The sequence below is a fragment of the Nicotiana sylvestris genome, chromosome 11 (genome assembly GCF_000393655.2).
Source record: "Nicotiana sylvestris chromosome 11, ASM39365v2, whole genome shotgun sequence".
Lineage (NCBI taxonomy): Eukaryota > Viridiplantae > Streptophyta > Magnoliopsida > Solanales > Solanaceae > Nicotiana > Nicotiana sylvestris.
This window is the reverse complement of record NC_091067.1, coordinates 118,599,741-118,615,472: the sequence shown is the minus strand read 5'-3', so window position 1 is coordinate 118,615,472 and position 15,732 is coordinate 118,599,741. Positions and strand designations below refer to the sequence as shown.

At 39.4% G+C, this 15,732-nt stretch overlaps 1 protein-coding gene across 1 annotated transcript; it reads right to left on the bottom strand.

Moving 5' to 3' along the window:
- Positions 1-11,481: 11,481 nt before the first annotated feature.
- Positions 11,482-11,826, bottom strand: LOC104229248 (uncharacterized). The gene is made up of 2 exons (XM_009781853.1): positions 11,728-11,826; positions 11,482-11,685 (listed from the first exon to the last, which is right to left on the bottom strand). The coding sequence occupies exons 1-2, from the start codon at positions 11,824-11,826 to the stop codon at positions 11,482-11,484; spliced, it is 303 nt and encodes a 100-aa protein (XP_009780155.1).
- Positions 11,827-15,732: the final 3,906 nt, after the last annotated feature.

Sequence of the window (15,732 nt, the reverse complement as noted above, 5' to 3'; positions counted from 1 at the left end):
TCTTTCTATAATGACAGAGAGTCTCTTAGAAATCAAGTATTTTTTGGATATTTATCCCACTCAAATTACTGAAGGTTTGATTTCTTTAGTTCGTAGAGACTGCCATTGGAGTCATGACTTTCCTATCATTATTCCCAATCCGAATCAAAAAATTACCTCTTACTTAACCGGTTTTTCCTTTGTCTATACGTACCCTTTCACATTAGGATTCAAACCTGCTATTGATCCTGTTATTCTCGAGTTCTGTCGTTTCTTTGATGTTTGCTTAGGTCAAATTGGCCCAATAATATGGAGGGTTGTTGCCTGTTTGAGGCATTTGACCAACATAGCCAGTGTGCCTTTTACTTTTCCACATCTAATTCATCTTTACTCCCCTAGACTCTTTCGCAATGGTATTTTTACACTAGTAGCCAGGAGCAAAAAAGTTCTAGTCAGCCCTGAAGATGATAAAGACCGTGGCTGGTATGCCAGGTTTGTTACTGCCCTCACTGTTGGTTTAGTGGGTGATGAGAACGTTCCCTTCCCTGAGAAGTGGAATTTTGCACGTGAGTCTTCTAACTTTCTCGTACCTTTTTCTTCAATTTTGTTGATTTTTCTAATTTTACTTTTCTTTTCTAGCAACCATGGGAGTTGTGGAAGATGTTCTCGATTTCCGTGATTGGGTAGGAAAGTTGTTGAGTATCGCACCAATGGATGGTAGATCTTGGAAGACCCTTTCTCAACGTTTTGGTTGGAAAGTAAAAACTCATGGTAAGAGCTTTTATTTTATTTTACATATTGTTTTTTCCTGAACTTATCTCAATCCTTCTTTCTATCAGGATTTGCTATTCGAGGAGTTACTGCTGAGGCGGTTGCGGCTTCTCGTATCTCTTTGGAAAGGGCTCAAGAAATAATTCTGGGCTCTTCATCGAAAAGAAAAGCCGTTGATGACCAAGATTCCGAAAAAGAGGATGACGAGGGTTCCTTGGTAACAAGGCCACGGGCTCGTAGACGTATTATTTTTGATGATGAAGCAGAAGCATCCCCCCGCCATTCTATTCCTCTTACCGAATCTGTTGAAGCCCTGGTAGTGATCCCTGATGATGTTGATGATGCCCCCGCTACTGCTCATGATTCTGTTGAGCAGCTTTTTGACCGTGGGTTTGGTAGTGAAAGTTTAGGTCCCGTTTATGATGAAGCTCCCTTGTCTTCTTTTTCTCCTCCCGTGCCTGTGACTCCTACTTTGCCGATTATGGTTGCTTTCATTCGGCCCCAGGCAATTTTTACTACTTCTACTATTCCTCCTTCGACAATTCCTCCTCCAGCTGCTCACCATGCTGAGGTTGGCTGCTCAAGTAGGAGTGGTGCTATGAGGCAATTGATTATTGAAATCCCCGCTGAGGGAAACCTTTTAAGGAAATCGGGCCAACCAGATGTGTGGCTAAAGCCTTTAATTGGTCCTGTTGAGAGAGCCAAGCTACAGAGCCATAGTTCTTTGACTTTGATGAATGACATTGTGCATGCTTCTTTAAAGGTATTCATTTTTTCTAACTTTTATTTTGTCATTTTTCTATCTTTGGGATTCTCATTTCCTTCCCTTTCCCCCTTTTTAGGCCAATCTCATTGGCACGGAGATGATGAAAAGGATTACCCTCTCAGAGCAGTTAGTGCGTGATTATCGATTGGAGGCATATAATTGGAAGGAACAGTATGAAAGTCTTTAGATCGATGTGGAGTACTTAGAAGAAAGTAAAAATATCTTGGAGCAGCAGGTGTGGGCTTTGACTTCGGAATTGGCAGTTGAAAAGGCCTCCTCCGTCAAGCAGACAAGGAAAATGCTCGTCTTGAAACTTCTTTTCCGAGCAGCTTTCCAAGGCGAGTGAAGATATTAGAGAGTTGATGGGTCTCTTGGATGCAAAAGAAGCCTATGCTGGTGAACTCGTGCAGAATTTGACTCAAGCCCAAGAAGATCTTCGGGTTTTTTCTGATAGGGTTTGTTCCTTAGAAAATTCCCACGCCTCTCTTGAAGCTTCTTATGAATCTGCCTTGGCTGAAAATGAAAAGTTAAAGAACGAAATCGCTGACTGGGAAAGAGATTATAAGATCCTTGAAGATAAGTCTGTCATTGAAGTGAGTTGGGCGTTTTTGAATTCTCGTCGTGATACCCTTGTTGAAGCTAGCCAAGAGAATTTTAACTTGGAATCTGAGTTAGCTAAGATCAATGAAACTATTGAGAAGACTCAGAAGAACCAAGATTTTCCTTCTCCCATGGTCGAAGATTCCGCAAATGTTGAAGATGATACGGGTATCCCCACTCCTTCAAGCCAAGTTGAACCCGCTACTGTTGATGTACTTCAGTTCCTTCATCTTCTCAGTGACAAGTTTAAGTTGTTTGAATTCCTTTGTGTCTATTTTTTTTCTTTTTGGAAAATTGTGGTTAAAACCTTTGGTCTCATTTGAGGGTTTATTTTGGAAACTTATGTCCCCGGACCTTTTATGGGGCAATATGTATAAACAATTTTCAGTTTATGACTAAATTCATAATATTAAGAAGTTTTTCGTTGCTATTTGAACTTCTGTTTTGTTTATTCTTGCCTTTATTTCTAAGTACTTACTGAATAACTTGCATTTTTACTCTTCAAAAAATGCTTCTGTTAACTTCATGAATACTTAAATTAATCATGAATTTTATAAAAGATGGCCCTTTTATATTCGACACTTAATATACGATAAAAGAAATAGGAATACACATGTTTCTTGAAATAACTTTGACAAGTTTTTATTTGGCCTCTGTCTAGTTTTGAATAACACTTTACATGTATTTGAATTACATCTATAACTTTCTCGTAAAATTTGTTCTTATAACAGAATTAAAAAAGAAAAATAAACACAAGGTTTTTATTTATAACCCATTTCAGTACATTGCCTTTACCCTAGCTATGGTAAGGTCTTTCTTTAGGCCTAGCTCGTGACTTTGCTCTGTACTTGACTCATTCATTAATTGAACTTTTCCGGCTTGATCTTTGATTATTTACCAATCTTTTTTGCCTTCTTTATACACATGCCTGTGTATATTATATAGTCCCCCAAGTGTTTGAGCATTAAAGTATGAAGCCTCGAGCACTTGATTGTTCCTCTCATTTAGTTCGTTCCCTGAGAAGGAAAAACATACGCGACTCGTAGGTGCGATTATAAATGAAGATTGCTTAGCCCGTTTGAATTTCTATTAGAATAATTGTAACCCTAGACCGGAAAGTTTAATTTATTCCACGTGCCTTGTAGGTCATGACTCATCATTTAGTACGGGCTAGCTTTTTGCCTATCATCTAAAATTGTTAGTAAAATTTAACAATTTTAAAATTAAATTTTAAAATACGGATACCTAACAATGGGTATTTCTTAGAAATAGTATCTCTTCAGGTGAACATCATTCCAATGTGAAGGTATTATCTTGTCATCCATTGTTTCCAGCTCGTATGCTCCTTTACCTGCAATATCATGAATCCTATAAGGTCCTTCCCATGTGGGACTTAATTTCCCTGCATTAGCTGCCTTCATAGATTTGAAAAACCTTTTTGAGCACGAAGTCCCCAATTTTGAAGAATCCTAGGCGTGCTTTTCGGTTGTAGTATCATTCTATGACCTGCTTTTGTGCTGCCATTCTTATCAGTGCAGCTTTTTTTTCCTTCAAGTAGATCAAGATTTATGCGCATTTCTTCGTTATTAGATTCTTCTGACACTTGTGTAATTCTTGTACTTGGCTCTCCTATCTCAACGGGAATTAAAGCTTCAGCTCCGTAAACCAATGAAAATGGTGTTTCTCTTGTACTTGTTTTTGTTATTGTGCGGTATGCCCATAAAACATCAGGTAACACTTCTGGCGAATTACCTTTGGACTCATCTAAACATTTCTTTAAATTGTTGATAATGATTTTGTTTGTTGACTCAGCTTTCCCATTACCCATTGGATGATAAGGTGTGGGTGTAATTCTTTTGATCTGCCAACTTTGAAAGAACTCTTTGATTTGCGTGCCTATAAATTGAGGGCCATTGTCGCATACGATTTCCTTTGGTACACCAAATCGGCATATGATATTTTGCCAAATGAAATCTTTAACTTCTTTTTCACGTACCTGTTTGAATGCTCCTGCTTCCACCCATTTAGTAAAATAGTCAGTGAGCACCTATTTGAATGCTCCTGCTTCCACCCATATAGCAGTTCTAGGTCGGTATGTGATATCATATTCACTTAATTCTATAGCCCACTTGGCTAACCTACCTGACAACTCATGCTTGTGTAATATATTGCGTAATGGATAAACAGTTACTATAGCAATAGGATGACATTGAAAATAAGGCCTTAATTTTCTAGATGTCATGATTAATGCAAGTGCAAGCTTTTCTAATTGAGGATATCGCGTCTCCGCATCTAATAAATATTTGCTGACATAATAGATTGGAGATTGTTTACCTTGGTTCTCTCGGACTAAAACAGCACTTACCGCTACTTCTGAGACGGCAAGGTAGATGAGCAGTCTTTCCCCAACCTTTTGGTTTTGCGAGCAGTGGTGGATTTGATAAGTATGTCTTCAAATTTTTGAGTGCCTGTTGACATTCTTCATTCCATTCGAAATGATCTTGCTTTTTAAGAACTGAAAAGAATTTAAAGCACTTTTCTGATGATTTAAAAATGAATCTTCCCAAGGCTGCAATTCTTCATGTCAACCTCTACACTTCTTTTTTACTTGTAAGTATGTCAAGGATTTATTCAATGGACTTAATCTGTGTGGGCTTCACTTCAAAGCCACGGTTAGAGACAAGAAAACTTAAAAATGTACCTGATGCAACACCGAATGCACACTTCTGAGGATTTAATTTCATATTAAATTTTCGCAAAATCTGAAATGCATCAGACAAGTGTGATATATGATCCCCTGATGTTGAGTTTTGATGAACATGTCATCTATATAGACTTCCATAGTTTTCCCCAAATGTTCTTGAAACATTTGAGTCACTAGTCTTTGATATGTTGCACCAACATTTTTGAGACCAAAAGACATTACTTTATAATAGTAAGTCCCCCTGTCAGTTATGAAGGAAGTTTTTTCTTTATCTATCAAATCCATTTTGATTTGATTGTATCATGAATACGCATCTAAAAAACTTAATAATTCATGTCCTGCAGTAGCATCAATTAGTTGATCTATATGTGGTAATGGAAAAGAATCTTTAGGATAGCCTTTGTTAAGGTCTGTGTAATCTACACAAACTCGCCACTTACCATTCTTCTTGGATCAATCAAAACTCGTTTTACATTAGTATTATGTACAAGTAGAGATATTACCAGTGCATCATTATGAGGAGATAATACGCCATCCGTATCTGCAACATCAAACGTAATGCTTTCTTCCTATAAGACATGTCGCACCTGTTTCCCTTGGGTAATTGTGACTTTGGAAATTTTATTGGCTGCTGTATACGTCACACCATTGATGTCTTCACCTCCACTTATAACGTTGACGGTCCTTTTGGGAGAAGGTGGTTTAGGGGCTCCTGCCTATTCTTCATGTATGCTTGCTTAACTTTCTCACTAAATAACTCGTTAAGATAACCCTGTTTTAATAAATGATCAACTTTACTTTGTAAAAACCTACAGTCTGTCGTTTTATGCCCGTGATCGTTGTGAAATTTGCACCAATGATCAGGATTGCGCCTGTTTGGATTCGATCTCATCTTTTTTGGCCATCGTACCTTGTCACCCATGCTTCTTAAAACAACTACGAGTTCAGAAGTGCTCACATTGAAATTATAACCGTCAAACCTCGCCTTCAAGTTTCTATCATCATCTCGTGACTCACGCGTGTTTCGATCATCCCCAAATCTTGAAGACGAGCCCGACTCTCTATTCCTCAACCTGTGATCGTACCTTTGATTGTCCTATTTTGACCGTGAGTCATTTCCCGCTGGTCCCATGTATGGTTCGTACCTATTTTTACCAGACCTTTTTTCAATTTCCGCCCGTCTCAAACTTACCTTTTCTTCTTTTTGAGACCGTGAGATAATATCTTCCTTTATCCTCAGCTTCGTGTTATACTTGTTGTAAACATCATCTCATGTTGTAGTTGGGAATTCACGAAGACTTTCCTTGAGTCGCCTCGTAGCTTCTGAGCTTTTTAAATTCAAATTACTTGTGAAGGCTATAGCTGCCCAATTGTCAGTTACACGCGGTAATGTCACTCTTTCTCGTTGGAATCTGTCCACGAACTCTCTAAGCAATTCTGAGTCCCCTTGCTTCATTTTGAAAATATCTTCCATTCTTTTTTCGACTTTTTGAGCTCCCGAGTATGCTTTGATGAAAGAATCTACAAGCTCAACAAAAGAATTTATAGAATTTTCGGGTAAAAGAGAATGCCATGTTAATGCACCCTTAGTGAGTGTTTCATCGAATTTCTTGGCCAATACTGATTCGATCTATTGTTTGGTCAAGTCGTTTCCTTTTACGCCTATTGTGAATGCAGTCACGTGGTCTCGTGGATCAGTTGTTCCATCGTATTTTGGAATATCGGGCATTTTAAATTTCTTTGGAATTGGGAGGTGAGCAGCACTTGGATTCTAGGGTTGTTGCGAATATTTATCCATATCTATCCCTTTGATTACGGGCGGCACCCCGGGTATTTGCTCTGTGCGGTCACTTTGCTCCTTGAGCTGTTTCTGCAATATTAGTACTAAATTTTGTAGATCAGAATTGACTAAGTTACCTGGTACTCCCTCTTGTGATTCGCTGGGGGTTCCACCACTACCTGAATTAACAAGCCCATAGCGATGGTTCTCCAAAGTGTTGTTATTTGGAGTGGGTGTGGGTTGTACAGCTGGTAACTGGCTAGCAAAAGCCTCAAGAACATTATTGACCTGTTCAACAATTAGTTTTTGCAAAGCTTTATCGATAGCTTCAACATTTTCAAATTGAGTGTTTCCATTTGCATGAGATCCATCAGGAGTGCCTTCTCGAGACCACCGAGGTGAGCTTTGTGGAGAAGGGGTCGGGGTGTGATTATCCTGTAGATTTCCCTGAAGTTGTTGGTTTCCTTGGTTTCTTTGAATGTTGTAATTATTGTTCGACATGGTTGATGCAACAAGGAAAGTTAAACTAAAAAAGAATAGATTGTCAAAGTCCCGCAACGGAACCAATTTGTTTAACAAAAAAGTGAAATTCTGGTAAAATCTTTAATTTAGAAGATCTCGGGTTACTGATAATAAATAAATGTATAAGAGAACGTAATTTGGCTAGCAATAAGATAATTAGAAGTAGATAAAGTAAACCAATGTATTCAGATAGTCTTTCGTGTGTTTACAATTGACCCATTCTTTCCCTTTTATAGCTAACTTGGAAATATACGTTTTGCCTTTGTCATAATAAGGTCATTATAGGCAATTAAAGACATTAAATGCTATGTTACATAATTATTGTATTTTAATACAGATTCTCTAACGTTTTTAGTATTTAATGCTCATTAAATACTGTATTTGTACACTCTTCTACTGTCAGATTCATTCTCCTTGATTCTTGGACTTAAATAGGTACATGCGTTGAATCTTTTGAGTATCTGCTCGTGCCTCCTCTTATGCCTTTGCTCGTATCTGTTGCAACTCGTGCCTCTTTGTCAATCATAAATCTTTGACCAGTCTATGTATCATGACATGTAATCTTCCAATCACTTTAATGTGTAAACTCAATTTTTCCCAATACAGTAGCATGTCCTTTTCGCTTTGTACAAGGAGATCAATGTGTTGACATCCTTGAGGTTCCAATGTTGGTGCTAATTCCTTGGTCTGCTATTTGAATCTGTGCCAGTGATTTCAGATGATAATCTTGGGTAATATTAGGGGTGGCAAACGGGCGGTTCAGATCGGATATGAGCAGGTAAAATAGTTAATGTAAAAACGGATAAATTATTCGATCTGTCCCATATTTAATAAATAGAAAATGGATTAATCGGCGAACAATATGGATATGGAGGCCAAAGGATTTTCTTGGAGGTAACACTTGACTTAGATCTACATATTTGAGTACATGAGTGTAGAAATGCCTATTTGCATTGGATTATTTTAGTTGGCTTATTAGTTTTTATCAAACTGGATTCGTTGTCACTATTAATGTTATGGCTAATTTAAAAGAAAATTAGTTTTAGTGCTAATAGTGAAACTTTAGTTCAAAAGAAAGGGTTATTTAATTATGATCAAATAAGCATTTAGTTAGATAATCCAAAACTGTTTTGAAAAAAATTAATGAACCGAAGTATGCGGCCTGATGGCCGATAAAGCTTGGAATGATTTCTTCCTAAAGTTAAGTGGTTTCATCCAATCCACAGGTGATGTAAGTACCTCGGTGTGATTGTTTATTTGATAATCTAAACCAAATAGTAAATATCTAGGAATAGATACTGGAGGTTTTCAGCTGATTTCTTTTGCTTGTTCTTTTTTCTTTTTTCGTAGTTATATTTCTACTTGTTTTTTCTTTTGCTTCAGTTATTTTTCTATATCGTTGTTGTTACTGTTTATTGCTACTGCTCCTTTTCATTTTGTTCTTGAGCAGAGGGTCGTCGGAAACAACTTCTCTACCTCCACAAGGTAGGGATAAGATCTGCGTACGCACTAATCTTCCAGACCCCACTTGCGGGATTATACTGGGTATGTTGTAGAAGGGGAGCCTTGACGTAACTGGTAAAGTTGTTGCCATGTGACCAAGAGGTCACGAGTTCAAGTTGTGGAAACAGCCTCTTGCAGCAATGCAAGGTAAGGCTGCATACAATAGACCCGTGTGGTCCGGCCCTTCTCCGAATCTCACACATAGTGGGAGTTTAGTACACCGGGCTGCCTTTTAGTTGTTATTGTTGTTGTTGTTGTACTGTCCCGACGTTGTTTTAGAACATGCGCAGCGGAAGCAATCATACAATCCAGGCATCAAATACATGTAAACTAGACAACGCAATAATAACGAGATTAGAGACACTAACCTCTTGAAATAGTTGCACAGATCTTCCAAACAGCAAGAATCCAGGGCTGCAGTCTTATGTTATTTGCCTAGTAAAACCTTGAACGATTTTTGCTTTTGGGTGGGCAAGAACAATACAACTCTAAAAAGTCAGTTATTTGGTGAAATTAGTCTTGTTTTAATAGAGTTATTTTTGGCCGAAATTTTGCTCCAAAAACGTGTAGGATTCTACTTCTACAAGTAGAATCCTACTCCAACTCTGTTTGATGACTTTTCTCTCAAGTCACTTTTTACCCAAGTCTTGTCCAGGTTTTTACTAGGTATAGCAGGGACCACACAAATAATAAGAGGCTACCAATTATAGCATTAATTCAAAATTAGCATGAATTAATTCTTACTATAATTAATTGTAATTTATTCCACTAAAAACTGCAATTGAACTCCTCAATATGAATTTCAAAAATTCAATAACGCTTATTTTAACTCCCTGTGTTATGATCTCAAATACCAGTTAATTAAATTAAATCACTGAAAATTTAATTTAATCAACTAATTAAATCCTTTACAATTCCGCTTAAACTATTTCATGTGACGGATACAAAATTCACCGGTCGGGTTTTCACATGAAAACTTATAAGCTTACATAAAAGGGTATCACCAAACTCAAAACCGAGTCATGGATTCTATCAACTAATTATTATTCACAAATGTTATTCGTTATTGTCCAATCTATTAGGCATACACTAACTCTAAATAGAGTTGTACCTTTTGATAAATCAAAACAATAAATAAATTACATTGATCATAATAATTATATCAAGATTAGGAGTATAAGCTCATTTAACGAATTAGAGAAAATGCTTTATATATTCAGTACAAAAATATCTTTTTTCTACTTGGTCCGTTCAATATACACTAAGTTGTCATGACCCGGCCCACACTGTGCATATATTGTCCGCTTTGGGCTTCGCCCTCACGGTTTTGTTCTCCCCCAATCAAACATGGGGAAAAGGCCTATGCACATGTAGGTCCAAGTCCTACTAATATAGCCCATGACTCCCCCTCTCTTTTCCGATGTGGGATTCCTGCGAGCTACAAGAGTGCTACAGCACCTGTACTGTACTCACCCCACCAACAAGAACACACTATCCTCGTTGTGGGTACCTGCCCATCGTACTTCCTGAGAGTCGGCTCTGATACCAACTGTCATGACCCAGCCTACACTGTGCATATATTGTCCGCTTTGGGCTTCGCCCTCACGGTTTTGTTCTCCCCCAATCGAACATGGGGAAAAGGCCTATGAACATGTTCGATTGGGGGAGAACAAAACCGTGAGGGCGAAGCCCAAAGCGGACAATATATGCACAGTGTGGGGCGTGTCATGATAGTTGGTATCAGAGCCGACTCTCAGGAAGTACGATGGGTGGGTACCCACAACGAGGACGTTGTGTTCCTGTTGGTGGGGTGAGTACAGCACAGGTGTTGTAGCATTCCTGTAGCTCACAGGAATCCCACATCGAAAAAGAGAGGGGGAGTTTTGGGCTATATTAGTAGGACTTGGACCTACATGTGCATAGGCATTTTCCCCATGTTCGATTGTGGGAGAACAAAACCGTGAGGGCGAAGCCCAAAGCGGACAATATATGCACAGTGTGGGTCGGGTCATGATAGTTGGTATCAAAGCCGACTCTCAGGAAGTACGATGGGTGGGTACCCACAACGAGGACGTAGTGTTCCTGTTGGTGGAGTGAGTACAGTACATGTGTTGTAGCACTCCTGTAGCTCGCAGGAATCCCACATCGGAAAAGAGAGGGAGATTCCTGGGCTATATTAGTAGGACTTGGACCTACATGTGCATAGGCATTTTCCCCATGTTCGATTGGGGGAGAAAAAAACCATGAGGGCAAAGCCCAAAGCGGACAATATATGCACAGTGTGGGCCGGGTCATGACAGTTGGTATCAGAGCCGACTCTCAGGAAGTACGATGGTGGGTACCCACAACGAGGACGTTGTGTTCCTGTTGGTGGGGTGAGTACAGTACAGGTGCTGTAGCACTCCTGTAGCTCGTAGGAATCCCACATCGGAAAAGAGAGGGGGAGTCCTGGGCTATATTAGTAGGACTTGGACCTACATGTGTATAGGCCTTTTCCCTATGTTCGATTGGGGGAGAACAAAACCGTGAGGGCAAAGCCCAAAGCGGACAATATATGCACAGTGTGGGCCGGGTCATGACAGTTGGTATCAGAGCCGACTCTCAGGAAGTACGATGGGTGGGTACCCACAACGAGGATATTGTGTTCCTGTTGGTGGGGTGAGTACAGTACAGGTGCTGTAGCACTCCTGTATCTCGCAGGAATCCCACATCAGAAAAGAGAAGGGGAGTCCTAGGCTATATTAGTAGGACTTGGACCTACATGTGCATAGGCCTTTTCTCCATGTTCGATTGGGGGAGAACAAAACCGTGAGGGCGAAGCCCAAAGCAGACAATATATGCACAGTGTGGGCCGGGTCATGACACCGCACCACCAGGTGCCAAAACCTTTTGAGCCTTCTTCTTTTTCTTATTGCATTCCGACTTAGAAACCGAAGTTTTCTCAATATTGAGTGCCACAACTTGAGCTTGTTGTTTGATAATAGATTCTGCCCCTTGCAGCTCATTCAACAATTTCGCTAGTGACAAATTCATTTTGTTCATATTATAGTTCAAGCGAAGCTATTGAAAATTGTCAGGCAGAGTTTGCAGGACCATCTCAACTTGAGACTCCTTATCAATCACAGCTCCAAGGACCTCCAGTTCATTCAGAAGACTCATTATCTTTAGAACATGGTCCCTGATCGATGATCCTTCAGCCATCTTGGTGTTCAAAAGGGCTTTCAAGCTGTCTGGTTAGCTGCACAATTTTGCTCACCGAACATCTCTTTGAAACTTTCAAGCATATCATAAGCAGACCCCATAGACTGATGCTGATGTTGAAAAACATTCGCCATAAAGGCAAGAATGTAACATCGCGCCATCCCATCAGCCTTAACTCATTTGTCATAGGCCTTACTAATCATCAGTAGCATTTTCAGGTTTTTCTGGGCACTCCTCAATGACTACAAATTTGTAACCTTCAGCTGTTAGGACAATATCAAGGTTCCTTTTCCAGTCAACATAATTCGGTCCTTCTAACTTGTTTTGGTTCAAAATTGAGGTAAGTGGGTTGAATGAAGACATGGTTAATCTGAGAGATATTCACATTAAATAAATCATTAATCATGTATTTAGAATAATTAAATTCAAAACAACACATTACACATATAACCATGCTCATTGAACAGTTAGATTCGTTAGGGAAACTTACTATTCATGCAAAATATATGAGTGACGTAAGATATTAACCCCATAAATTTAAATAGGACCAACTCAGATGGAGAGTAAACTATTAATTTAAGATAGGTAAATATCACTTTTATAAACTCTAGTTTCATTCAATCAACATGTAATTCAGTTGGAGAGTTAATACAAGTAATCAAATAACTAGAGGCAAAACTACAGAAATCATCTATAATGAATTTATCCGATATGGAAGAAGACCTATGTCAACAAATAAATTCATTATATTGATGTAAAACATGATTGGAAACAATGGGAATTGAACCCTACCATCACAGATTTCTTTTGAAAAAATATTTATTAAAGAATTTCCAAAAAATAGAAAAATGGCCAAAACCCATCTAAACGACCCTGAATGCCCAAAAAAGGACATACATCATGAGTTTTTGCTCATGACTATTGCTCACTGGGCCGTTTCTGATGAACCTACCAAATTTGAGGTCAATCGGAGTTCGACAGAATTTCAGAATTCTAAAATCAAGAAGAATTTTGTTTTTGGAGTTTTAAGGGTCTTTATTATTTTTGTCACGATCCTAAAACCGGACCCGGTCGTGATGGCGCCTCTCATGAAGAAAAGGCCAACCGACACACTCACAATTCATTTTAAGCAATTAAAATAAAATAAATTATGTCTTTAACATAATAATAATCCCAAAATAAGGTGAAATAGTACAATTGCAGAATAGACATAACCCGACATCGGGCACCAGTCATGAGCATCTACTATCCGATTAAAGATAGGAAAAGTCTACATAGTCTATTACAGAACAAAAATAGAGTAAATAAGATAGGGGGAGAAGCACTGGGCTGCGAACGCCAAGCAGCTACCTAGTGAATCTCTGAATCCGCCTGAGTTGGAAGAAATCAACACTCACTAGTGGGGCCTGAAGTGCTTGAATCTGCACACGGGGTGCAGGGAGTAAAGTTAGTACTCCAACTCAGTGAGTAATAATAATAAATGAAGATTGAGCGATAAGAAATCACGTAAAAGCACATCAACATGCTATAAAGAAGAAGTATAAAACCAGTAAAAGCAACGAGACAGTGAAAACATATAAAGACACCTTAGTTCAGATTAAGCTTCTTTAAAACATCTTCTTAACAGTTAAACAATTAAATGAAAAGCAACTAGAACAGATAAACACATAAAAAAATCCGCCCCTCGGGCACAATGCCAACAGAATTCGCCCATCGGGCAATATCATGGAACAACACCAGCCCCTCGGGCTATATCTCATATCACAATGGGTACCTATGCTCACTGGGGGTGTACAGACTTCTGGAGGGGCCACTTATGGCCCAAGCGCAATATCAAGCCATCTCGTGGCATAATCAATAGGCTCTCAGCCTCATATCAACAAGCCACCTCGTGGCATACAATCTCAGGCCCTCGGCCTTATAATCATAAATCGGTGTATCCTCACAACACATGCCCTCAGCCTTACTTAGTCAGAATCTCGTAAGCCACTCGGGTAATAGTAAAACATGATGCTTAGCTCACATTATCATTTAGAATATCATGTAATGTGTTAAAATAGAATAACCATGATTGAGTTATGAAAATAGTAGAATATAATATGACTGAGTACAATTATAAAGTCAAACTAAAGAGGAAATATCAGTAAAAATCCCCTAAGGGTCCAAATAGTTGGCACGAGGCCCAAATATGGAATCAGCCCAAACATGATGATAGCAAATAGTTTTCAATTAAATACGCGGTAAAACAGTCCTTCGGGATGGACTAAGTCGCAATCCCCAACGGTGCACGACACCACACTCGTCATTTAGCGTGTGTGTCACCTCAATATAGCACAACGGTGTGTAATCTGGGGTTTCATACCCTCAGGACAACATTTATAACCATTACTCACCTCTATCCGGTCCAATCTCTAGCCCGCGATGCCTTTGCCTCTCGAATCGGCCTCCAGATGCTCCAAATCTAACCAAAATCAGTGCAAAACCATCAAATTATGCTAAGGGAACAAAGCCCACTCGAAAGAAATCAAATTAGAACACAAATCCCGAAATTGGCCAAACCCGACCCCCAGGCCCACGTCTCGGATTCCAATAAAAATTACATCAATAGACTCCTTATCACTCCCCGAGTTTATTCATATCAAAAGCATCAAAATCCAACCACAAACGACCCCTCAAATCCCAAATTCTAGGTCTCTAATTACAAGCCCTAGTTCTTCAATATTAGGCTTAAATTCCATGATTAATTAGGTATAATTCACATTAGGATCGAGTATTAAGTGCATAAATCTTACCTCCAAGTGTTCCCCCTTGATTACCTCTTCAATCCTCTTCAAAAAGCTCAAAAATGGCTCAAAAATGGTGAAAGTTAGCCCCAAAATCGCGGACGATGGCTATTTAAACATTCTGCCAAGGCATTCAAATCTGTCTTCGCGAACGCGGTCAAAGCCTCGCGTTCGCGAAGCACAAACTGACGGTGACCACATTTTCCTCCTTCGCGAACGCGTCTGACCTCTCGCGAACGCGATGCTTCCTGACTCCAACCTTCGCGAATGCTGCTCCCCTTCTCGCGAACGTGTAGCTCAATGGCCCAGCCCTTCGCGAACGCGGAACCTCCCTCGAGAACGCGAAGTCCAAATCTTCAGCCTCACCTGCTAACCCTTCACGAACACAAGGGCCTACTCGTGAACGTGAAGGCCAATTGTCTGCAAGCATACACAGCAGTTTTTTTGCAATCTTTCACAACATGAACTGGTCTGTTTAACCACCCGAAATCCACCCGAGGCCCCCGGGACCTCAACCAAACATGAAAACATATCCCATAAAATGATTCAAACTTATTCCAACCTTTGGAACGATCAAAACAATATCAAAACAACAAATTTGCATTGGATTCAAGCCTAAGAATTCCAAAATCTTCCAAATTCCGCTTTCGATCAAAAAGTCTATCCAACCACGTCCGAATGACTTGAAATTTTGTACACATATCCCAAATGACACAATGGACCTACTACAACTTCCGGAATTCCATTCCGACACCTATATCAAAATCTCACCTATCAACCGAAAAATGCCAAAATTTTAATTTCGCCAATTCAAGCCTAAATCTACTCCGGACCTCCAAAACACATTCCGATCACGCTCCTAAGTCCCAAATCACCTCTCGAAGCTATCCAAACCATGGGAACTCACATCCGAGCTCTTTTACACATAAGTCAACATCCGGTTGACTTTTCCAACTTAAGCTTCCTCAAAAGAGACTAAGTGTCTAAAACCTTACCAAAACCTCTCCGAACCCGAACCAACCATCCCGATCACACATAGAACCGATAAACAAAGCAATAAGAAGCAGAAATGAGAGAAACAGAGTGGTAACTCATGAAACGATCGGCCGGGTCGTTACATCAT

Coding starts and splice junctions, on each gene's coding strand:
- LOC104229248 (XM_009781853.1), bottom strand. CDS start 11,826: ATGGCTGAAGGATCATCGATCAGGGACCATGTTCTAAAGATAATGAGT. Junction 11,686..11,727: donor TGATTGATAAGGAGTCTCAA/GTTGAGATGGTC, acceptor AATTTTCAATAG/CTTCGCTTGAACTATAATAT.